The sequence below is a fragment of the Hippocampus zosterae genome, chromosome 18 (assembly GCF_025434085.1).
Source record: "Hippocampus zosterae strain Florida chromosome 18, ASM2543408v3, whole genome shotgun sequence".
Taxonomy (NCBI): domain Eukaryota; kingdom Metazoa; phylum Chordata; class Actinopteri; order Syngnathiformes; family Syngnathidae; genus Hippocampus; species Hippocampus zosterae.
The window spans coordinates 13,985,214-14,011,321 of NC_067468.1; the positions used below are offsets into that span (position 1 = coordinate 13,985,214).

The 26,108-nt window shown below is 43.7% G+C and overlaps 1 protein-coding gene and 1 long non-coding RNA gene across 5 annotated transcripts in view; one reads left to right on the forward strand and one right to left on the reverse strand.

The window, feature by feature from the left end:
• Positions 1 to 487: 487 nt before the first annotated feature.
• Positions 488 to 26,108, forward strand: part of LOC127590905 (uncharacterized) — a 271,544-nt gene continuing 245,923 nt past the window's right edge. Inside the window, exon 1 of one of the 2 annotated variants that reach the window (XR_007959793.1) lies at positions 488 to 534. This is a non-coding gene — a long non-coding RNA (uncharacterized LOC127590905). Of the gene's footprint in view, positions 535 to 2,001; positions 2,049 to 26,108 lie in introns of those variants that run through there. The other variant, XR_007959792.1, reaches the window with a different exon arrangement.
• On the reverse strand, positions 6,953 to 25,442 carry tmem38b (transmembrane protein 38B). Of its 3 annotated transcripts, none has more exons than XM_052050474.1 (6): positions 25,326 to 25,442; positions 9,840 to 9,996; positions 9,250 to 9,434; positions 9,057 to 9,144; positions 8,511 to 8,628; positions 6,953 to 7,600 (listed from the first exon to the last, which is right to left on the reverse strand). In XM_052050474.1, the coding sequence occupies exons 2-6, from the start codon at positions 9,944 to 9,946 to the stop codon at positions 7,418 to 7,420; spliced, it is 681 nt and encodes a 226-aa protein (XP_051906434.1). In that variant the 5' UTR covers positions 9,947 to 9,996; positions 25,326 to 25,442; the 3' UTR covers positions 6,953 to 7,417. The 3 variants fall into 3 exon arrangements, with proteins under 3 accessions (XP_051906434.1, XP_051906432.1, XP_051906433.1); XM_052050472.1 differs by lacking the exon at positions 25,326 to 25,442 and adding an exon at positions 12,912 to 13,369; XM_052050473.1 differs by lacking the exon at positions 25,326 to 25,442 and adding an exon at positions 12,902 to 13,369.

The window sequence follows — 26,108 nt, forward strand, 5'->3', positions numbered from 1 at the left end:
CTGGGTGAGGTCGTCCTAGCAGGCTGCCGCTATATCTATCAGTCACTCTGACTGTCAGGAAAAAAAAAGCTGAGACAAGGCACATTGAAGCAGGCCAGCACTGCAGAGGGGCCATATTGTTGTTCCACATTAGAGGAACAGGAAAATCAAATCATATCTTGCTCAGAGATATGATTTTGCTCATGTTACGTCTCAGCGACAGTGGCCAACAAAGCTTAGGCTGATGAACGTTCCCGTGTTTGGGAGAGGGGATAGCGGAAAATGTACCTTAATTGTCACAGACGTGTGCTCAAAGCATGACGGCCACTATCCGAGGTTGTGCATAAATATAATCGAATATGCTTCATTAGAAGATGAATGCAGTTCAAAAAATCCACCCACGCAGTTGCAACTATTTTCTTACACCAGCATGTTTGCCGTCCAACCACGTGATAACAAAACGGGGGTGAACTGGATTTCATTTGGCAGCATAGAGTACTTAATAAGGGCGGCCCGGTAGTCCAGTGGTTAGCACGTCGGCTTCACAGTGCAGAGGTACCGGGTTCGATTCCAGCTCCGGCCTCCCTGTGTGGAGTTTGCATGTTCTCCCCGGGCCTGCGTGGGTTTTCTCCGGGTGCTCCGGTTTCCTTCCACATTCCCAAAAAAACATGCATGGTAGGCTGATTGGACGCTCTAAATTGTCCCTAGGTGTGAATGTGAGCGTGGATGGTTGTTTGTCTCTGTGTGCCCTGCGATTGGCTGGCAACTGATCCAGGGTGTCCCCCGCCTACTGCCCGAAGACGGCTGGGATAGGCTCCAGGACCCCCCGCGACCCTAGTGAGGATTAAGCGGTCCAGAAAATGGATGGATGGATGGATGGAGTACTTAATAATGTGACTATTGAAAAAAAAAAAGTCCCACGTTCAGTTAAAATCGATCGATCAGAGTCGAAAATATTCAATCCAATTATGCGTTCCAACCACGAAATTCAACATCCGAAGTTGTAGCCACCTCGCTTTGTCGAAACAAACAAAAAAAAAACCACATTATAAGACATGTTTGATGCACGTGCTAGCATGATATCCATGGCGCCGAGGTAAGGCATTGACGGACAAGTGTGTGAAATCGGGACGTGGGCTTGTTTTATTTTTTTGAAACGCAGGTGACCTTCAGCGATTCATCTCCTGCTACTCCGCCGCCCAAACGTCCTTGAACGACCTACTGAAGTCTGCGAGCAGCAGCAGCAGCAGCAGCACTGGCATCATGATCATCATCATCATCATCCGCGTGTCATCGCCGTGTGAGAAGGAGCCGCTCGCTGTGGCGGCACCTCTCGTTGAAGCGAGACGGCAGAAAGCACTTTGGGGGGGGGGGGTTCAGGCTCACCCGCAACCATTTCTGGTACAGTACGTACGGTATTTAATCCAAAGGTCATCTGTTTTTTTTTTTTTTGTAGGTGGGTGTTTCATAAAACAAAGTCAAAGTGACCATATTTGAGGTATGCCAGCAATAGCTTATTAGTCTCACTTATGTTATCCGGTCGGTGCTGTTGGGATTTTTTTTTCTTCCCCGATTTAAAATATGTGCCTTGTCTCAATAAAGGTCCGGAAGCACTTAAAAAGAGTACACGCGGGCGAAACGTACATAACGTCAGGATGTAAACGTCGCGTTTGACTTCAAGCTCATTCACCGTGCGCCGAGTCAGCAGACAAGGCCTTCATTTAGTCCTCCACCACCATCGCCGTTATTAGACCCCGCCGGCGGCCATGTTGAATGATTCATCAGGAAAAGCGCTGACTGGTGGGGATTTGTCACAGCCTTGTATTTCCAAAGCAATGGCGCCTACAACCGATCCTGCACATTCGATAGCATTACCGAGCGCGTCGTTTTCAGCAAAGGCATCTAATGTTCACCTTTTCTATCCATTCACACGTTGAGAATTTGGAAGGAAATGGGAAGACTCATGTTCTATTTACATCGCGTTGTCATTTCCGGAGGTAGAAAAAAAAAAAAAAAAAGGAGGCGGCCCGGTAGTCCAGTGGTTAGCACGTCGGCTTCACAGTGCAGAGGTACCGGGTTCGATTCCAGCTCCGGCCTCCCTGTGTGGAGTTTGCATGTTCTCCCCGGGCCTGCGTGGGTTTTCTCCGGGTGCTCCGGTTTCTTCCCACATTCCAAAAACATGCGTGACAGGCTGATTGAACGCTCTAAATTGTCCCTAGGTGTGAGTGTGAGTGCGAATGGTTGTTCGTCTCTGTGTGCCCTGCGATTGGCTGGCAACCGATTCAGGGTGTCCCCCGCCTACTGCCCGGAGACAGCTGGGATAGGCTCCAGCACCCCCCGCGACCCTAGTGAGGATTGAGCGGTTCGGAAGATGAATGAATGAATGAATGAATGAATGAATGAATGAATGAATGAATGAATGAAAAAAAAAGGAAAAAAAGCCTATTTTGACAGAGTAAGGAGTAGAGAGTACAGATGCCTTTTTTTTTTCAAAGTTCATCTGGGCAAAGTCTCGGCTTGGGAGGCAGTCGCAGAGCCATAACGGCACCTGTGTGTAAAACCGCTTTTATATTACAGACGACAGCTGTAATTATTCTGCCTATTTTTCACTTTATTGCTCGTAAGCACCAGTATTATTTTACCTTGTCACTGTTCTGTGTGAATGACGCCTCTACGGGGGGGAGTCACCTGGCGATTTAAAAGCTTCAGAGGTTCGACTGTGTTTTACACTGCCTATAAAAAAAAATCTGGCATTTCCCTTCAAGTGCGTCCATCAGCAAATGCTTTTGTGGCCTTCCTCTTGATTCTTTCTCTCTTTCTTGCTTCACAATGACCCCGGTGTTGTTCTCATGGCAACACAATCTGCCACATCTGAAGGACTGGATTCTTCCAAGACACCGGGGGCTCAGCTGCCCTCGGTTTTTCGTCCTTAAATTTATTTCCTCCCTCGCCTTATTTGTCAGCGCCGCAGGACGCATCAACAGTATCTTCTCCTCATTTCATCATCCGGATGGATTCCCACCACAACTGCTTTTTAACACTTAAGTCAATCAAAATGTCATTTCGGTCCGCCGCATCTGACGAGTGATATTGACCTCCCGCGGAGTCTGCTCCAGTGGCAGTGGTCACGATTTTGAACACATTCAAATACAGTGGGGCCTGCTTTGTATGCGTTACTGCTCCGAGTATCACTGTTTGAAGATTTATCGTGAACAATTTAGCATCTATGCTAATTTGGGTTAGCCCCTCCATAGTGCTAGATGCGATATCATCAGCATCTTAAAATAATGTGCAACGTCATATTTTGCACCCCAAAAAAATGCCAGGATGCTGGCCACCTCTGCTAAAATTAGCAACACACAGATCATTCATTCATTCATCTTACGAGCCGCTTGATCCTCACTAGGGTCGCGGGGGGTGCTGGAGCCTATCCCAGCCGTCTCCGGGCAGTAGGCGGGGGACACCCTGAATCGGTTGCCAGCCAATTGCAGGGCACACAGAAACGAACAACCATCCACAATCACACCTAGGGACAATTTAGAGCGTCCAATCAGCCTGCCACGCATGTTTTTGGAACGTGGGAGGAAACCGGAGCACCCGGAGAAAACCCACGCAGGCCCGGGGAGAACATGCAAACTCCACACAGGGAGACCGGAGCTGTAATCGAACCCGGTACCTCTGCACTGTGAAGCCGACGTGCTAACCACTGGACTACCGGGCCACCACACACATTTACACATTACACATTATAATGGAATTTGAATTTGGTTCATTTGGGGGGGGGAGTGGGGGGGGGGGGGCTGAAAAGAAAAAAAAACCCCTGAAAAATATATTTTTTCTTTTTTTCAACGTTGACATTCCACGCATGGAGACCAAAACAGCTTTTGACTCACTGTTCATGTCAGTGACTGATGCAACTTCTGACATCTTGCATGCAGGTGAAATCATCATTGAAAGGCTCATTTGGAAATTCTGCGTCTCATGCAGGAAGAGAAAAAAAAACTGCTTTGGGCTTTCTGAAACCGTGAAGACATTGATTGGCGACTAAGACAGCAAGCCCGCTGCATCTTCGGTCACGGGAAGGACACCCAGCTGTTGCGTGGCTTTCCAAAGCCATCTGCCACACCAATTCCCCCCCCAAAACCTCCAAATCAAAATCCGAGCTGGCTCTTTGTGTCTGCTGCCGCCATCTTTGCATCCACAAGGTGAGCGTGCCACGACTCCCCCTCCCTCTTCCTCCTCTGACGCCATTGTAAACGGGACCGGGGCGGTTGCATCGCTGTATTACGGCGGGATAAAGTATCAGTGCTAGTAATCTTCCGTGGATTAATGGCTTCTTCTTTATCTGCGGCGGCGGCTGCTCCGCTCAGATGTCTGGGCCTGGCCAGGAGCCTCCTGCTGGAATACTAATGATGGACAGCTCCTTGCACTCCTTACACCCCCCCACCCCCCACTGAATCTCCTGTCCTTCCTGTGTGTGTGTGTTAGCACAACCCCTTCCATGACCCCTGTCGCCTCCTTTGTGAGGAAGTCGCTACCTTCTTGTCCCGACTGACACCCGCTTTGCATACAGGAGTGGGATGGAAAAGGTGGACCAAAGGAAGGGAAAGACGAAGCGGCTCATTGGAATCAAATGAAGCAGATTGATGGAAGGTAGCAGACACAATGGGGAGGAAAAAAAACCAAACGCGCTTCGGTCTTCCCCGTCCGCAAGGTCACATTTACCCACACACGTGGACCCTCTCGCCACAGAATATCTAGTTAGTGGGCTCTCTATGAAACGCAAAAACACCATCTGTCTCCTCGGTGGAGGAAGAAAGCAGAAGAAGAAGAAGAGAAGGTGGGGGACGGAGGAAGGGGAGGGAGGGTGGGACGAAGCACATCATGTACCAACCACTGGCCATGCTGATGTGAACAAAAGAACACCGAGTATACCTTGTTGGGAAGGTAGAACATTCAAGAAGCTCCACTGCTTTGGAAGGCTGTGCCATTTTTCTGCAAATGGTGATCGGAGTGTATTAGATCAGGGGACGCAGCGATCCCGAACATATTTGTCCAGTTCGAAAAACTTTGCACTGGCTACCGTTCAGCGGCAACATGGAATTTAAAGTTGGACGACACCGAATGGTCTCCACCATGTCCCGAGTACATAAATCCTTTCGTGCACCCTGGCCATCAAATTTTGCTCTCCTCCTTCTTTGTTTTCTTCTTCTCCTCCTTTTTGCCCTCTTCCTGCCTGCCAGACTCTTTTCCTGTGTGGTCCCAATCTCGCCTTTTATCTCCCGCTTGAAGTAATGATGACATCGATTGCATCACCACCAAAAAAAAAAAAAGAATACTCTGGATTAAGACAAGCTTTGATCATCAGGAGTGCAAAAGTCTTTGCGTGAAAGAAAACAAAAGTCGCACGCCGACTCTATGCAGGCTTTACCGTGCGTTTGGATGTGATCAGCTCATCGGCAAGCTTTGCGAAAGCCCGACAACGACTTGATGACTTGAATTTCGCAAGGTTGCACTGGGGGGTGCATCTAAAGCAGGCTGCATTGGGGCCCTCGAGGACTGGACTTGGGCCCCCCTCTGCCCCAAAGTCTCAAAGGAAAATAGACTTCCTGAATGTTTCTGGGTAGGGAATTTTTTGGGGAGTCTACTCATGATACTTCATCTTCGCCAAGCTTCCGTCTGGGGCTGTATTATGAAAAAAAGTACATGAAACGTACAGGATACTATTTGTCCGAATACTAAATAGTATTCGGACAAATAGTATCAAATAGTAGTATAAGTATAATAGAATACTAAAAAGATAGAAAGGAAGCAATCACAAAGCTGTAGGTGTGAATCAGGTCGCATTGGACAACAAAAAGCACATCGCAGCTTTGTGTGCCCCCCCAGCCCCCACCCAATATGGGTCAGATAAAAAATTCTCTGCTCTAAACTTGTAAACACCACACCAAAAAACATCCACAGCGTTGAAGCCTGGATGATTGTTTCACATATGCTATTTGCTTCTCATGTCCAAATGTCATCGCAAGCCCAGAGATTTATCAATTTGTCCCCTCGAGCCACAGAAAGCCAGCGCGTGCACACGTACATAAGCGCGCAGCTACCATTGGCTTCCCAAAGCAGAGCCCCCCCACCTTCCCCACACCAAACCCCAATCCCAACACTCCTGGCCTGCAGCTGCTTGCCAGCCTGTCAGTTCCCGGGCATCAATTGCCATCAGTGCACCCTGATGACACCTAGTGGTCATCTCCTGCACTGCATAGTATAATAAATTGGAACCCCCGATTATCGCGGAGGAAACGTTCCTAAGCCCCCAGTGTTGGATGAAAATCTGTGATAAAGACACACACACACACAAAAAAAAGCTCAACTCAAACGTATAATCTTGTCCAACCAAAGTCCACTCTTGCTTAATGCTAACATAATGTCAAATGTCATAGAGGGGCTAAAGAAAATAGCATCGGGTGCTATGGTGTTGATAAACTTTGAAAGAACTGCTACTTTCACACAAACAGAGCAACAACGTACATCATGGATCTACACGCAAGTTGCCAAAATAATCGCTTCAAAACCAAAACGCCTTCCTGTGGTGAGTCATCAAACTTTGCCTCCATGTGCTACCGACTCATAACGACGCGTGTTGTTTGAAATGTACGGCAGGTGGATAATTTCGAGCGTTTCATCATCTTTGCTTGTCTTCCTCGTTACTTCATTTGGATTCCACGCAGGCATCCCACTGCGCCAGGTGCTGATGCTACACTGATGCAACGCTTCATTCTATAGTGTTCACACGTGGGCACCATCACGATTGCATGCCGCGCAGGACTCCTCTAAAAATAGTACGGCAGTGATGGGATGTTGTAAATTGCTGGCAATGTTGTAGAAGTCACCATTTTAAAACTTTTTGAGGCTTTGTTTAAGATAGAGTTTTCACATGGAAATGTTGCTTACTCTTGACAAAATCAATCAATCGTTTTCATTTCAATGTAATTTAATTTGACAGGTTCACTTACAATTCATTCATCAAAAAGCTTTCCATCATTTTCAAAAGTGCAATTATCTTTTTTTTTTTAAATAAAAGTGATGACAATATAGTATATAATCAGCATATAACAAAAAAAAGATCATTCCTGATTACAGTGCAGAAAAAATAACATTTGCAGTAAACGGCAGAATATTGACACAGAAAAAAGCCATTCGGGTGCTCGGCATTGATCCCAAAACCCAGAGATAAAGCTTAATTTCCCAATAAATATATAGATCTATATAGTTCAAATTAAGACACATTTTCTTGCAAGTTTGCAATGGGTCGTGAACATCACAGTAGGTCACCTCCAAAATGAGGCGCAGACTTGATTGGAGTTCGCTGAAGAAAGACATTTGCCCAAGGCAACCGCGTTCACCGACGCGCGATGATGGCTCAACGGCGGAGTTTTCGTCAGTCGCTCTTCTTCACTGACTCGTCTTTGGTTTGGAGGCGCTCGCTGACCCCATTGGGGTTATTCGTCGACGGCGCGGTAAGGGCGGCGTACGAGCAGAAGCCGGTGAAAAGCGTCTTGTGGAGCACCGATTCGATAGGGGCGAAGGGCGACGTTGCCGAACCCGTCAGCATCATCCTCGTCTGGACGATAAATAACACGGTAAACCGCCAATCCGCTTAATATATTTGAAGAAATCAAATTTTTATAAGATGAGATGATTTAGGCGTGACGTAAATAACTTGTAGCTCCCCTGGCGACTGGCCCAAATGTTCATGGAATGTACAATGCGTGTAATAACGCGTCATATTTGCTTCTCATTCGTGAAACCAGTGGGACCAGCGTTAATACGAAGTTAAAAATAAAATAAAATAAACAGCAAGACTGAAAGGAGATTGAATCTGATGCAACGCCTCGTTGTACATTTGTGACGGATCAGAGGTGAAAGGGGCTGTCGGGTTTGTCAGACAAGGGTCGGATGACGCAAGGCGATGAAAATGATGCAAAAGCCGCCGCCCTGAGGGTAACACGGAGCCAAAAACGCCAGATCAAGCGAAGACGGTTACAAAGGTTATAGGGAACACCACCACTGCTATTTGGTGTTCCAATCCTTTGGTCCCCAAGAAGCATGGGACCAGTCCCATGCTATAGTCCCTAGGCCATATATGGTCCAGCATGGTAGTTTTTCTTTTTGTCGGGTGTTCCACTTAGCCAAGGCAAATGCTCAATTCTTGTCTGTGTACAGGAATGCCTTGTTTGGCTTTTATTTTGAAGCTGTTTAAAGTTGGAGTATGCAAATTACGTATGTGATTTGAGGGTCTTTTTCACCAAAACCGGCGGGAAAACACAGAGAAACTCCTAAAGCATATAGAGATGGACACAGGCAGCAAGAAAAACATTTGTCTTTCTCTTCTCCTGCCGTGCCATCAACCGTCCTGCAATACCGTAAGCTTTCCCGCGATATCGAAAATAATGACCGTCCCGCGAGATGAACGCGGTGATAAAGCCAAAGAGTGACCTTTAGAAATCATTAAATCGCTCGTCGTGACTGACCTTGTTGACCACAGTGAATGTGGTGTAGATGAGCATCAGGTGGTGTGTGTGGAGAGGCAGGTAATGAGTCTGCTGCAGAGCGAACAGCACCGCTCCGATCAGCGTCACCTTGGTGGGGCTTTAATGTGCACATAAACACACACAATTATCTTTTAAGAATTTGGTTGACTGTGGATTAAGCGTGTGTTACAGCAATCACGACAAAACGGAAGTGCGATAGATGGCAGAGATTGACTCCCAACTAGGTTTGTGTCTAAAGAAGCTTACCTAAACATCAGCATTGGGTAGTTTGTGGCGCTGCATATGCACTGTTACAACGCCAGAGGGCAGCATTACTTTGCTCAATGTGTTTCTCCCAAAACAAACTTTTTTTTTTAATATTGAAATAAAAATCTGCAAATATGTTAATTGAGAGTATGCAGTCCAGCGTAATGGTCAATTTTCCCCAAGTAGTCCATTGTAGAAATTCAGCCAAAAGCGTATCCCATGACGAACCGACGCTTGTTTGCACGCCACAAAAACTGAAAAGTTTTCCAAGACACTCACTAAGTCATCTTGAGAAGCTCGTTGGTTTCTGGTTTCCACACGCCGCGGACGAGCTGCTCAAAGTTTCTGATCAGACCGCCTCCGGCTCCTATTGGACACAAAAGTCAGGTTATCCCTCATATTACAAAATGTTTCATGACACTTCACAGTGATTAATCCTAACTGATGGTTATACAATGACTTTTTCAAGTACCTCTAGCCCAGCCGATGGCGATCATGACCAGCAGTCCGTCCTTGTATTTGCTGCGCGCCTGCGTGACGCCACCCAAGACTTTCCATGTGCGTGTCACTTCTTTCATTCCTGACAGAACTAAGCGCAAAGGGGGCAGGGCCGCAATGCCGTACACCAGGTCCAGCGGACTGTAGAACACCAGGTACCTGTGGGGACCCCCAAAGGAAACTCTCATCAGCACTGGTGGGAGTAGATGTTTTTTTTCTAGCCGAGGGCGGTGTTGATTCTTAAACTCAAATATGTTTGCACCAGTTCCACCTTTACACACACACACACGTCAATTCCAATGAAGTTGGGACATTGTCTATACTTCCCAGAAACATTATTTTAAGTGCAATTCCAGGCCGAACCAGCAGAGGGAGACAGATCTCAAAGTTGAAAGACTGAAGCCAGTCAATTTATAACAGCTGCAATTCAGTAAAGCATTGTTCACACATATGTCCTCTGGTGCCATTTGAATTTTTTTCCGAGGGCCTCAATTTATGAAAGGATAGGCGTTTATTTTCACGTTGTGTGTATTTGTGAACTGATTGTTGTTTGTGTTAGTTTACCAGAGGAGAGACGCGAGCAGGACGGCGGTGCCGTTGGAAAGCGGCGCCACAGGCGGTTCGGCCAGCATGATGCTGGAGAGCACGGCACCGCCAAAGCAGTACAGCATGGAGCTAAACCAGCAGGCCAGTGGGCTCGCGCGGGACACCTCCAGCGCTCCTGTAAGGTAAAGTAGTACGGTAAATATGAACTACCGGCAGTCTCAAGCGAATAAACTCAGCGCACCGTACAGTATGGATAAGTGGATTAAGGGTCAAAGTCCTCGGCAAACAGCACTCAATGTTGTCTCCTGTTTCAAACACTAGACTGCTTTCATACAGTTTAAAACCATTGACACACCATTAATTAAATATGACATCTTGTGACTGTCGAAGACTGAATAACAACATTCACTGTAACAGTGGCCTACTATAATCAAAGCCTGATATAGTGTGAATAAGATTTTTTTTTCTTGACTTAAATTTAAGATAAAAATTAAAAACAAAAATAAGGTCAAGTTGGTTTTCGGTCTGTTTTTTCCAAACTGGAAATAAAACAAATTCTTTTAAGATTCAAATGTATTCCTATTTATCATATTCGTAAAAGTACAGTAATATGTTTTTCAGAAATCGAAACTAGGAATGGACAAATTATTGGGTAGACCGATTATCGGTGCCGATATTTGGCATTTTGAAGCTTATTGGCATCGGCTTTTTATAAAATTCAGAAAGACCGAAAACGAAACAATTTAAAAGCGGGTTATTTTGGCAACACATCATGGAATAAGTGGTGCATAAAGTATTCTACAAGGTCTGTTTAATAGTTGCCAAGTAAACACCTTGCAGTTCAAATATTTCCCGAACAGGGTGGAACTCAATGTCTGAACAATCCACCCGTAATTAAAACAATTTCAATGCTTGAGCTCAAGTTAAAAAAAAAATGTACGAGCAACACTACTTGCAAGTTTTCTTTGCAGTTGGCAATATTTTTTGGTTACTCCATAACATTTTGTGCATCTATGAGTTCGGGGGGGGGGGGGGGGGGGGTGTAAAAACTCCTGCACTGAAAACCTCGGAGAGACCGTACAGTGTCAGTTCCACCTGTCTGGTGCACTTGGCTAGACCTTTGGATCATCTGGATTAACAAGAGATTAAACACCGCAAGAGAATTTGTGATCCATTTGGAAGAACCAAACAGCCAGCCCATCCAAATCAAACAGTTCAGATTCATTTGAAGCATTGTCGGTGTGTGTGTGTGTGTTTGTGTGGTATATAAAATTAAAATTTGGAATACAAAAATTTGGATTAAAATTGTTTCGCTTGTTGGTGTTGAAAAACATAACTGGATCAACTGTGTTTTTTTCTAAACTTCATGCAGGTTCTGGAACACGCTTCCTTCTCAGACGAACCGCTGCTAATCTGGACTTTGCAACGATTCTACCCCACCCTTCTGTCCCGCACGCAATATAGAAAGAAGCCTCATCTCTACTTTTTTTCCTAGCCTGAAGACATGATTCACTATGTTGTCTTTTAAACCGCTCTTTCTCCTTCATATGCATTTTGCTTCCTCTCAAATAAATCCAATGTCCACAGAGTCATTGCAAAGTCAACTCCAGTGACGGCGCTTTGGCAGGAAACAAGGTTGCAAGCTAAATTGTCGCCGAGGGCCTTTATTTACTCAACAGCAAATAGGGTGAGGGTGTGTGTTTGGGGAGGGGTTCTTTCAGTGGTGTGCCATGAGATAACAAAATATGTGCCTTGACTTATTAATAGTTGGGAAACTGCATTAGAGTGACGGCAACTATTTGAGGAAAGGTTTATCGGCCCCTCAGGAGTCCCCCTCGGAGAATTTGAAGAGTGTGATAGGAAGAGGAGGCGAGGAATGGCCGATGGCATTCCTTTCCTTTTTCGGAACAAAAAAGTGGTCTTCTTCAATATTGATTTCCAAGTTTTATTGCAGTGTGAATGTATGACACATCAACTTTAGCGCGTCGCCACGAGTGCACCGAGATGGTCCTAGTGGGGTGTAAGGAACAAAGGGTGAAAAAGGTTACAGGCGCTAAGATATTTTGCGAGGCAAGTTCCAAAATAGACCACGCTTACTTGACCACAATGGACTCCGTTTGAGTGCAGTTCAAGCCCACCTGTTCTTTGCCCCGTTATCACTTTGATATCATGTCGACGGATCAGCACATGTTTGCATTTTGACACAGTTACACACTCCCGATGCGTCTGGGCACTTCTTGTTGCCCTTTAGTCGCTATCCATGCAGGTTTCTGTAGCCAACAGATACATTTTGTTGTTGTATCAGCAACTTGGATGATCAGAAATGTTTTGGAGAGATGGCGATCAAACATTTGATTTTACTTGATGGAGTTAGACACATTTTTCAGGTAAATGAAAACTTTTTTGCCGTTACGATAAACGATACGTGGAAAGGATTTTGTTTTTACCCCCCAAATTTCAAAGTTTTGCGCTGCATTAAGACATTTAATAAAATGTTTTCTTTATTGTCAACATCAGACATGTGCCACTTTTAATGCTGCATTCCGCCCTCACCCCCAAACCCCCCAAAAAGGCAAAAATCAGGCCCAAATTAAGTGTTTTCCTCCACTTCCGTTTATAAAGCCAGCAAAGGTTAAGCGACGTCTTTAAAAGAACATCTCAAGCGCTTATCCAGTGATATGCGGTGTGTCACAAATCTGTGATTTCATTTCAATTTCACTGCGATATAGTAAAGTATTTATTTTCGAGGGGCGGGGGAGTAAATGCTGTGAAACAAGTCGTTTACCAGAGCTGTGTGGTCTTTATAAGTCTTGAAAAGTGCTTTAAAGTTGTCCTTAAACAAACATTGTTTAATCTTCTCATGCATCACTCATTGCACGTTATTATAATTTTTACGACTCCTTTCTAAATAGCCTGGAGGAGGAAATGTCTAACATTCCCACGAAAGTACTTTCCTTTTGACAACATTTGAAGAACACGCTTAGGGTATTTCAACAAGCGAATTAGGCAAATCAACTGATTGAATGTTCGTTTGTTGGTGAACGTTTGGGACCCTGGTAAGGGTTGAAAAGCAAGCACACCTGAGCTTACCTGGCTGCTCCCTCAGAGCCATGACGGACACGACGTAGTGCGCCATGTCAAAGAAGGGAAACATTGACAAGTTGGCCAGTCCGTGTGACAGCACGTCCAAAGTATCCATCACTTGTCAACAAAGTTCGATAACTTATACTGTATGTATATTTTTTAAAGCAAAAAAGCCAAGGCACCAGTCCAACTCGAAGCATCTGATCGAGCGCCTTAGCTCGAACACAGATGTACTTCCGCCATGGCGGGAATACAAAAAGATAAAAAAGAAAGTTACTCTCAAGGCAGCAGTAAGATTTAAGCATCGAGGTCGCCGTTGGTCACCAGGCAACAGGTCGGCTCTAAAGCCCCAGTGTTCATCCTCTGGCGGCAGCCGTTTGACAACGCCGTCATGGTCACATAGACGGAATTCCTGCTCCGTGTTCCGCCATCGTAGCGATGATGCAGGAGGAGCTACAGCCACGTTGTGATTGGCTCAAAGCAAGACGGTTGAGCCAATCGTGTGCTGGGAAGTGGCACAAGACCGACCCCCGCTACGCACTCGCGTTCAATGCTGTGTTTACGTGGATGAACGCCGGACATTACTATTGATACAATGACTTTGACAACTTCCTAGCGATTTTTTTTGTGATTTAATTTAGTCTTTTCTTTATTTAGTATATATATTTTTTAAAATAATATATGTCTCTTTATCCATTTTGGAGTCCTCCTCATTAGGGTGGCAGATGAGAGAAAGCCTATCCCAGTTAACAATAAAGTCAAAGATATCAATGACCAATGTTTCGTAACATGTCCCAATCAAACAAGCCTATCTAAAGAAAGAAGGAAAACATGACCCAATCAAATTAGCCTATACAAAGAAAGAAAACATGTTCCAATCAAATTACCTATCCAAAGAAAGAAAGAACTCATCGCTTTGTAAGCCCTGAACTCGATTCGACCAATGAATTAGTGTTGTTTTTTGTGTATACACATGATACTGGTAACTCGAGCACCATTTAATTTAAAACGTTTGTGGAGTTTCAAAATCAGGAAATTAAAGTAAATTCATTCATTCATTCATCTTCCGTACCGCTTGATCCTCACTAGGGTCGCGGGGGGTGCTGGAGCCCATCCCAGCCGTCTCCGGGCAGTAGGCGGGGGACACCCTGAATGACACATTCAAATATCATCTGAGCAGCATAGAGCAAACATCACGAATAGTACACCAAACTATATAACATTTATGGCGCATTTATAATTATAAACATTTTAAGCCTAAAATAGCTTTTGAAATGGATTTGCTGGAAATGAAACGAAGGAAATTATAACGTTACCATATGGCCACTAGAGAGCAGCAAACAACCATCAATCGATTTGTTTCATGAAAGTGCTGACTTTAGTTTCTGGGTGAGTGAACCTGTTTGGCAAAACTGCTGTCTAGACTACCATATAGCTAAAACAGCTGGCTAGAGCTGCTGGGTAAATAGTCTTGCTAAAGGTTGTCCAAAACATATGTTTAAAGCTTCAGACTACAGGTGCTAAAGCTAGCCAATAACTGTTTTTCCAACTGTTATCTAAAGTTGATTGCTAAAGCAGCTGAACAAGGCCTCGGGCTAAAAGATGCTGTTTTAAATTTACGTTTGTCAGTTTCTTTCCAGGACAGGACCAGAACCCACAGTCCCCCCCAAAAAAGCAAAAGAGCTTTCTGTGTAAACTGATAGCCCTCATTATACAATGACAATACCCCATGGCATTATGGGAAAAAATATTACGTTTGTAGCATTCGCCGACACGTATTTGCCAGTCAAATAATTTTACTCCACATTGGCAGTTCCACGCTTCCACACAAAATACTGTCCTGTGATTAATCGACTTATTTATGAAGCTTGTATTTTAGTGCACACGTCTTGGACTGGCGCGTCACATCAAATGCACATGGAAGCTCAGTGCGGTGAATCAGCTTGCTGTTTTCGGCCTCAGGGACACGACATACAGTATATGTGGGACATGGGCCGCCGGCGGGTCTGGCCAGAATAAACTTGCACCCCCTGACTACACACACCCACACTCACACAAATGCACGCTCACACTACATCTACAAACAAGCATGATCAAGCATGTGCTGTCCTGCCACACACTCTGAGGCACGTCAATAATTGTGTTATATACGCATAATTTTGGGCCCTACTTACGTCCTTAACCAAATAATAACCGAACAACATACACTCTTTCCAGTTTGATATCATGCTGGCAGGGACAACCATCAATTTGGATTGAGTAATTACAAGAAGGGAGGATTCTTGACTATGTCATAAGTCACATTTCTATATATGGACAACAGGTGGGGCACCACCCTCTTAGGTGTGGGCTACATAGTAGGACAAATGTGTTCAATGCAAAGCTTGCAACCACATATTTTAAATAATACAAAAATTTTGGGTGATAAACATGATGCAATAACATTTTCTGTTTTGCTTTAATTGAATGCAATTTAAACATATAATTAGGTTTGTGTGAAAAACAATTAACAATTTTAAAATTCAATGTGTTTTTTAAATAGCCATTCAATGAATTAATTTTTACGAAAAACTAATAACCACATAATTATGATCTAAGTATCTGGCATTGGACCTTGGTACACCAAAAACAGACCCAAAAAACCCACATGCTTTGCCAGTGGGGCATACAGAGGGTGTTTTTGTGTGCCAGAATTCCAAATGGTTTTGCACTTGAGAGGAGGCAAATTTTGCCCTCATGTTGGAGACAGACGTCGCTATTAATCAAGGCTGACTTGAGCACTTGTCGTGCTGAGGAGGAATGCTGTTCTTGACTCTCTTCGCCTTTGAGCATAATTGCTACTGATTGGCGCCCCTTTCTGTGTGTACTCACTGATGGGGAAAGACCCACACGCACACGCGCACGAACCCTGATGTCTCCTAGCGGAAAACAAGGGCCTGTGCATTCAAAACACTCATTATTTGCTCTGGTACCTGCGGAGGAGGAGTCTTGTTTATTTGGCTTGTCTCTTTAAGAAGACATTCCATAGTGGGGGTTTTTTTCTCCTCCTCTTCTTTTTGTTCCCAATAAACTCGGAGGGGAGGGCGGGGGGCAATGACCTTCGGGATTTTGGGCAGATAAATTGGTGTGTGGAAAAAAAAAAATTCCCGACACAATGCATAACAGACATTCCTAAGATACATGTCAGTGCATGTTTGAGGAGAGTAATCCGCACATTTGCGCTCGCGCGCACAAACGCACGAGTTAATTTGGTAACATGTGGGTGTGCATGAGGGTTTTTAACAATGCCTTCAGTTGAGACACTGTTTACATAAAGCCGCTCCCAACTGAAATTGACATTTTGATCTTTTGCTCTCACTTTGCAATCTGCAAACATGACAAAACGTGTGTGTCCAAATGGAAGGGTTTTTTTTCATGTGACTCTGTTATTAAAACAAAAATAATTCGTTGTTTTTTCAAATTGCACCTGTTGCAATTTTAAAATTGCATTTCGTTACAAAAAAGAAAATGCATTCTATTACATTGCAATTTGATTCACTGTCCAGTAGTTTGGGGCCTTTAAAGTTTATATATAGTGTGACATTTTCACATAGGGGCCAAGCATGAACGGTGATAGGTTTGACAAATATACCGGGAACCTAAAAAAAAACTACGGAACATCATCCCTGTTTTCACAAGGTCGTTGTCATGTAAACAAACCCCCTCAGTCAACCTCTAAACATGGATGCTACATAGATAGCGGGTATAGAAAAGAGGGCAGCAACCCATAGGGGCTTGATCTTGGCTATCAATAGAGCGGACGGAGCAAGGAGAAAGTTGCAGGGGGCCGGATGCGAGAGGGTGTTTAAAATAGATTTTATCGGTCAGCCTCCTGTTGCCAGAAAAGAGGCCCGATAAAAGACAACAATTGACAGTGTCTATTCAAGCCTCCAGGGACTCCTTGATCAGACATCTCATCAATACAGGAATCAATCTGATGTTGGCCGAGACCCATTCATTTATTGACGCCATCGAAGTTTATAATTGCCTGTATTCATAGTTTCAACCATAAACATACACTAAATTATGGCCTTAAAATACTTTAAATATTCATTCATTCATCTTCCGAGCCGCTTGATCCTCACTAGGGTCGCGGGGGGTGCTGGAGCCTATCCCAGCTGTCTTCGGGCAGTAGGCGGGGGACACCCTGAATCGGTTGCCAGCCAATCACAGGGCACACAGAGACGAACAACCATTCGCACTCACACTCACACCTAGGGACAATTTAGAGTGTTCAATCAGCCTGCCACGCATGTTTTTGGAATGTGGGAGGAAACCGGAGCACCCGGAGAAAACCCACGCAGGCCCGGGGAGAACATGCAAACTCCACACAAGGAGGCCGGAGCTGGAATCGAACCCGGTACCTCTGCACTGTGAAGCCGACGTGCTAACCACTGGACTACCGGGCCGCCTACTTTAAATATAAATTTCAAATTTCTCTTACATTATATTACCCATAAAAGTATATTGTTTTCCCCCCAAAATGCACATGTACATACAACTTATTAATTGCATTTAGGTGTACGTGCCGGTTAATGTGCAAAAAAAAAAGGGTTTGACCCATTTCTGTTTCCTGAAGTTGCTGTCCCGCCAGAAAACAGGCCTCATTGTTCTCTACAATGCTTCCTAAGAATTGCTGTGAAAAGCTTGAATACTCACTGCCAAGATAGATGGAAAAGAGATACAGCGATAAGAGAGTTTTTGGGAGTGTCTGCAGGAAGAGAAAGGAGTGGGTGGGGGTGGAAGGGGACGGTGCAGAATGCTGAATCAGCTCCCACCGCACGATCTATTCCAGATTGTCCCAGAGGGAATGGTCTTGGCTCTCAAGGCTCTTCATAATGCTGATGGGGGCAGGGGGCACCAAGCGACAGGGGGCTCTAGTTACCAGGGTGGGGCCGCATGACTGTCACAAATGAAACAGTGAAAAACGAAGCCCCTTCAAAAAAAAAAAAAAAAAATTAAAACACTTCAGGTCAAAGTCAAATGACAATCAGACTCATATTAATAGAAATAAAATGATAAATAATATCGCCAAAAAAATTTCGAATATGAATAAAACATAAACAAATGACGTGGGTATCCCAGAAACCTTATGAGAAATGTTGCTGCATACAAACAAATGTAACCATTGCTCTGTATCGTGTACAAATATCCATCCATGGAACTGAATGTACATATTTCTAAATCAGCAAAACTGATCAAACTCGACGCCTCTGGCATTTCCGCCCTGTCAGCCCCCGTGCCAAAACAATGGGGAGCTCCGCATTGGAAGGTCGAGGCTTTCACACGTATGATCCTGGCATGACTCAGAAGAGCCTTTCTTGTTTGCCTGCAGGAAGGAAGCGCATGAATGCCAGGAAGTGAGGTTCACTTAAAGAAACCGACGGCTGAAGTGGGCTTGAAAATCCATGTAAGGCTAAAATGTAAACTCACTTGCCAAAACATGAAGTCCACTTGCAAATTCCACGGCTTATACTTGAGAATTTGCCCACATGGGCTCCAACATGACGCACCTTGACACTTTTTTTTTTTTTGCCTAAACCATCTACTGTCAGATGGACAGAACTTTACGTCAAAAAATCATTTTCATGCCTGGCCGTGAAAAAAAAAGAGGTTGCAAGGCCTTATATGTCGCTGCTTGTGACTTGATGGTGTTTTCTGGTCCGTTCTTCCCACAGATAAAAACAGTGGGCGTCAAGGTTCGCTATAATAAAAACACTGGAATTCCACTGTGAGGGAATACTGCCTGTTTCCCCCCCCCCCCCCCCCCCCCATGCATGCGCCCAAGATAAGCCTCCAAAATTAGTATTCCGTCTCCCCTCCGGCATGGATTCATCTACACCACAATCACACAATCCCCGGCTCAGTCGATCTATCTCCTTTTCCATCTACTTTGTCCTTCATTGCTCTTCCGCGTGCTTCTGCATATACTTTCTCTCCTCTGCAATTCAATGTTTTCTGCTTCTTTGTTGTGCTACGTTTTCCTTTGACAAAGTGGAGCAACAAAACCTGACAAAAAGGACTCGGTATCAAGAGTTATGGACCTGCTATTGAAAACTATACATACATGTTAGTAGCCGATCACAATGTGTGCTCCTGTTATTTATGTACGTTTGTGTATAGGCAAAAAAAAAAAAAGGTAAATAAACACCCGGTCATGCCAAATAATAATTTTTTTGTTGTTGTTTTAATTTACAACACAACTTGACATCATTAAAGATAAACAAAAAGCCAGACATTAATAGTCAAATTGATGATCGATCACAATGTGTGCTCCTGTTATTTATGTACGTTTGTGTATAGGGGGAAAAAAAGGTAAATAAACACCCAGTCATGCCAAATGATTATTTTTGTTGTTTTAATTTACAACACAACTTGACATCATTAAAGATAACAAACAAAAAGCCAGACATCAATAGTCAAATTGATGCTAGCAGACAGGTGGGGCGTATGCTAAAGCCAGCTGGCTCCGTCGTAGTCGCTCTGACGCGCTACCTCCCCAGGTGTTACTTCTCCCGGAGAGTCATGACCGGTGTTGCATTCTTGCTGCACTTGCGTGTCTGTCTACAGGGCAACGCGACACTTTCAAGTCAGGTTTCGGTGCCGACGTGTGCGCGTTGTGCGGCGCTTTCGTTGAGGTGGGGTCGCGTCATGGCAGGCCTGTGGGTGCTTGACACCAAAGGAAGATGCTCTCACGTGTGAATACTTTTCATATTAAAAACCTGACTCACCAGAGGGAATCTATCGTGTCCTTTCTCTGCTTTTAATACACGATTAGATGGATATACTTTGCAGACGTGGCTTACATTGATTGATCCCCTTTAGAGTATGAGTGCTAGCTTGTTAAAATGTGTCAATGCACTTTCGGAAACATGCCGACATGACTTCTGATTTATTGTGCGAAGACAAAGATATGTATATTTAGCGCTACCAAGATGCTAAGCTACATTAGTTTTACTCATTCTTCACTTCAGATGCGTCACAGATACATTGACTGCATGCTAAGAGGCTAATGGACGGAAACGTGCTACAATCCCTCAAAGAGTTAAAAACCGAAGCAGGGGGCAAAGTTTGGTTTGATTTCAGGAACTTTGACAGCTATACGCTAATTTTCTGGAAACAATACGACTGAATAAAAGTGTAAATTGCAAGTATTTTGGTTGACCGGACTGTGTATGCAGTTTATATGTCACAGGTTGCCCAGCCGTTGCTTTAGAACAATGAAGGGAGTGTGCTAGAGTGGCGTATGTAAAAGGCGGGTATGGCGTATGTTCTGAAGCCGACCTCTGAACACACCTGCTGGTATCTGGCAGACAGGAAGCAGTGCACTTGTGGCTCTGGTTTCACTTCCTCTGACAGCTAAAACGCAGGAGGTAAATGCAGATAAGACCTCGGATTACGATGGGCTAAAATACCAAGACGGTGTACCGACAGTATAGAGACCGACTTGGAAAAAATGTTTGCAAATGTCACAAAAGAGTTTCAAGGGAGGGAGCACATTTTGTCATAATTTCCACACGTCTTATTGGGTAAGACAGATCATGTGACCTGGACATGGGATGATGAAGGATGTCCTGCTGACAATCGCACTTCCTGCAGGGGAATCAGGTGAAGGGTTAGCATGCCTCCGTATATTTGGCATTCAGGAAGCTGAATCATGTGCGTTGGTTGAGAGTCAGCAATTTAGTCGGCAATTCAGACATTTGTCGCCAATTTTCTACCTTTCCAATTTTCACGGAATGGCAAAATATGTAGCTTACCTTTTCCGAGTACAAGATCACGATGTAAATTATAAAAAGGAAAACCCACTTAAAATACTAGTAAGCATTTTTCGAAACAACACGCATTTAAAAAAATATTACAACTTAATTTTTTTTTAGCAAGATGTTAATTACAATTACAATATCTGATCAGCAAAAATACACAAAAAATACTTTTCCTTTTTTTAAATCAAGCTGAGGATCAAATGACTAATCGTGTGGCTATTTATCCATCTTTGCCCAATGTTTTTCGCTTTCACACAAACGTCCCCCCCCACTCTTTACTCATCGCCCTCCTACCCGGTTCGGACAGGAATGCTTGTTTGGGCCTTACTGGAAGTGCACAAAAGGCTTTTGTGTTGCTGACAAACTGCGCCTGAGCATATGGGAAAAGATTAACCATGCATATATTATACCAGCACGACTACTACCATTAATATTACACAACAAGAGAAAGCAAGCTATGGTGATTCACGCACAGTTTGAGTTGAGTTTAGCCTCGGATTTGTCATCGGGAATGGAGAAAACGTAAGCGTGAAAGGTGCAGAGGAAGCACAGATGAGGAGATGGGAGGTGCGCTGGATGGTGAGGGGTGGTCTACACTAAGAATCCGCCCCCAACCCCACTTTTATTGAAACAAAGAAGGGGAAAAGAGAGAAAAGTGAGAAGTGAGCATGTCTGATGTACACAGACAAAAGCTCCATTTTGTTGCCATGCCGAAGGAACACTTTATAACTGTACAGTAGTATATATTTATACTATTTATATATATATATATATATATATATATATATATATATATATATATATATATATATATATATATATATATATATATATATATATATATATATAATCAAATATATAGTATATATTTGATTTATACATCTCGCTGAATCACCTGGTTTTGTGATTTCATTTCACTCTATATTTCAAACCCTATGCTATGAAACCAATATTTGACATTCCGATATTTGCGCATTTTGCGTCATTTAGTTACAATTCGCCTTTAACGTGAAGAAGTGACATGAAAGTAGTCATCATTTTCTTTCTTCTCTTCCATTCAATGTGTCCCATTGACGTGACTTGACATTGCGGTTGTATCGGGCAAATAAAAGCGCGCACTCCCACCCGCGACAAGAAAGTGCAGACGTGTGCTCGCAGGCACGCAGACACAAACAGATGCTAGCATGCATGCATGCCAGACGTTGTTTGATGATCACGCTCCCCCCATCTGCAGTGTGAAGCTGCATAATTTAACGGCAGGGAGACACAAAACCCACAAGATTGTGTAACATATCAATAAATATATATACAGGATATACTGTATATTTTACCTACACGCCTACGTAGAGGTTACACATGCACCCAAACAGCTGTACAATCTCTCAGCCACAGTGCTAATGTCAAATCACCAATCGAAAAGCAATTACCACGGCAGGACATGCGAGATTACACAATGTGCACATGTCAGAGAAGGCGACATCGCCGCACGTTTTGCTGACTTTCCGTCAATGAAAATGCGTGTTAAGGGTCATGAAAACACACAGCAAGACAAAGGTTCATTTCCCTCCCTCTGGGATTTATGTCTCATTTATGGAGGAGATGGGCCATTACCAATATTATTTTTTCTTCTCTTTCTTTTTCCCTGGGCCGAGGAGGGAAAAAGGTTGTAACCTGGAAGATGGGATGTTTCGTCATATTTTCCACTTCCTGGTGCATTCCGCGAATGGTTATCATGCTCATCTGTATCTATAGGTTTGTGATTTCACCATTGTGCAATTTTCCAAATGAAAGATCCATGCTCTAAAGTTCTTCATATAGACATCCTGAGACGAAAAAATATATTTCATGGCCACGCAATGGGAAATGACATTTTTATTCACATAACCCAAAATACATTTTATAAAATGGATTGTATTTTTTTAAAGCTACCGTGAGCAACTTTTATGAGATAGGCCCATGACTTTTGCTCACGAAATAGGTCCCTCGAGCAAGATTCAAATGAAAAGCGTATGAGCACCAATTGGAAAGCCTTGTGAGATGATACAGGCCTAAAGTTCAAGAGAAAGGCCAATGACCGTTTCTCCTGGGGGGGGGAAAGGCGCATAAACAAAGCCAGTGGGCCAGAATTTGGTGAAAGACATAAAAACAGGCCCATGAGCCACATTCATGAGAAAGGCCCATGAATATTGCCCACAAAAGTCCCCCTTGAGCAAAGTCCAAAAGAAAAGCCCACACTTGCAAACAGTCGATATAGCAGATTAATGGGGGGGGGCTATTACCACCCAAAACCGTTACATTTTCCCAATGGAGTATGTCACCAATTCCAGTAACTAAGAATGCATACAGTCATGGTTGACCAGGGCTGCTAATTCGTGAAGAGGGGCTCCCACCCGAGCCCACCCCTTCTCTTTTTGAGTGCAAGGACAAAGGTTCCAGTGTCGAAAACATTTGAATGAATGAAAGCCCAAACTGACCATTTTTCTGCCAGAGCGCTCGAGTGAGAAAAAAAAGCTGCACCTGTGACTCCTCTGTCAACACACGACAAACCACACCAAGAACCAGACTGGAATTTCTGGTTAAAACCCCTCCGCAAACCCCCGGCTCCATACCTAAACAGGTGCTTGTTCGAACAACAAACTTCTTGGTCAAGAGAGCGGAAAACCCGAAAAACCACAAATGAAGATCTTTTCTAGACCACTCACGGACATTGTTTCTATCTTTTATACCAGCAACTGTCCCAACTCCGTTTGAGATGAATAAATAACGAATCATACAGATATCTTGAGAAAGATGATTGATGATACTAAAAGAAAAGGTTGTGGCTTTTCCAAAAAATGTATTTCAATGTGGTTGAAGGTTAAATGATGATGCTGAGTGCTAGCATGTAGGCTAAAACCACTAGCCACTACCATTAACTCATTCACTCGCAGACATATTTTAATGTCTTTTCAAACTATACACGTTCAATCCTAGGTACAACACACACACACACACACACACACACACACACACACTATAAGTAAGACAGATAAGCAAAGCTAATCAGATGATAGCATGTTGAAAAATGTTAGCTATGCAGATTTTGTTTTTGTGTGATTTAGATGAGTTATATAACAGACAGAGGAATAATAATACTTTTGAACTTCATCGTGGTAATAAAATCTGGCGACCTTGGAGAGAATTCTCGAACCTCACACATGGCAGACTTTAGCGAGAGCGAAGACAATCTGCTGTTAGCATAGAGATGGGAAGCAATTTAATTCTAGCAATGTTGATTGATTGTCATCATTAGTGGTTGTGGATTATTACCATGATATGAAAAGTATTTAAGTTCAATTTCATCCCTCATCTCTTCTCTCAACATACAGAATAGTTTATCACGCTATTTTAATTTAGCATTATAACATATGGCCTCCATTTTGTGCCTAAGAATAAATTCATTTACTCGGTAATTCAATCTTTTGGGCAGTGAGGCGAGTTAACATTTCTCCCACAATCCCATAGGGCAAACTCTCACTCGTGTGACTGATCACAGTCATCAGTGTATCTCTCCTTCCACCTACTTCACTCGCCATGATTTAAGAAAACAGACAAAGAAACAAAACCCAAAAAAAGAAAAACTACTTGTGGTTTAATGTGTGAGTGTGTGTGTGTGTGAGTGGATGCCGTGTTGGACCATCAGTGTCATAATGGCTCTAAGTGCCAGATGTGTCCCTGTTACATTATAAATGACATCGATTTTGACATCTTAGTGGCTCAGTGTTAATTCACAAAGCAAACATAAAACAAAGACTTGAAAAATCAAGAAAGTTCCAGTCATGCCGGGTCAAATCATGACGTGAACGAACTCCCAGCGATCTGTCTGAGGTTTGACAAATACGAGAAAATCCTTGCATCAGAGAAAAGCCACAAAGTCACGCAATGTCGTATCATGAAGCGCATGATGTCCCATGTGTATGTCTGAGGTTGAGCAATAACTAACCAGTCCTTACGTAAGACAAAATGAAACCTAATGACAAATGAGCCACAAAAGTCAGGAGAGTTGCAGTAATGCAGTGTTGAATCATAAGGTGCATGACTTCCCAGTTGCCCACATCACATGCATGGCTGACTGCATCATCCGCAAGAGGAGAGCTTGCAGTTTTACTGCTATAACTCCTCATTGTTTTTTGTTGTTGTTTGTTTTTCCACTTCCACCCACCCTGATTTTATTGGGAATGATGGAAGCCGCTTCAATTTACCGGGATCGTGAATTGGCTGTTTCCATCCCACAACGGTGCAACCCCCACCCACCCCACCCCCACTATGCCAAATTCTATGTATGCAAAGTCTCGGAAAACACCAAAACAAAGAAAACTTAACCCATGCGCACAGTTTGATCCCGCTTTGCGGTTGGCACGAAAATACTTGAAGTAAGTAACAAAGTCAGAAAAATTGCAGAAAGGCAGTGAATGGTATCATAAAAAGACTCAGCAGTATGCATGATGTTGGATGACAAATATTAACCGGTGCACAACCCCGACTTCTTACAATTAAAAAGTAACAACGACCAGAAAGTACACACTCGTCCGCATCATTAAAGCTGTTGTACGAAATATATCTTTGAAATAAATACCTGTATTTCAAGCAGGCCCTGGATGATGTAGATGATTGCAACGCCAAGAGTGAGAGTCATTAAAGCGGCGGCGATGTATGAATGCGGGATGAGGCTGATTTGAATACAGATGAGGTGCATGTAGAGCAGGTCCAGGCACGACGCTGGCTGGGAATACAAGATGGGAAAGACAAAAAAAAGCCTCATTAAGAGTCTGCTCGGGTGTACGTCGGCAACATGTTTTGTGTTGGCTTTGATGCTTCCTCGCAGATCCACATGCAAAGCCAACAACAGCCTCCCCAGCAGCCTACTTTTCTTCTTACATATTCCATCATTTTGGATTTTGTAGGCTCTTTTCTAGCTTTGTGTTGGCAACACTTCGGTTAACTCGCTTGGTAGCGTACAACTTTGACGACCTGGTGTGGAATTTCAAGGTTAAGTGGTCAACTTGCAGACATGTAGACAACATGGCAAATGTTTGCGTATAGAGAACAGATCTTGACTTTTGGAGAAAAACAAAAAAAGAGTGAAAAACTTTCGTTTGGTCTTTTTTTGTGTGCGTGTTTGCCTGGGGGAGGGAAAAAAAGATATCCTTTCAGTTGCAGTAGAAAGGTATGATTTGCTTGTTCAGGGTGGAGGAAGCTTTCTGTTAATTATTCATTCATTCATTCATTCATTCATTCATCGTCCGAGCCGCTTGATCCTCACTAGGGTCGGAGAATGAAGTGGAATCAGAATGCAAAACCGGGATGCCTGGATTACAATAGCATAGGAATAAATCAGTTTATTTTTAAAATTAAAAAG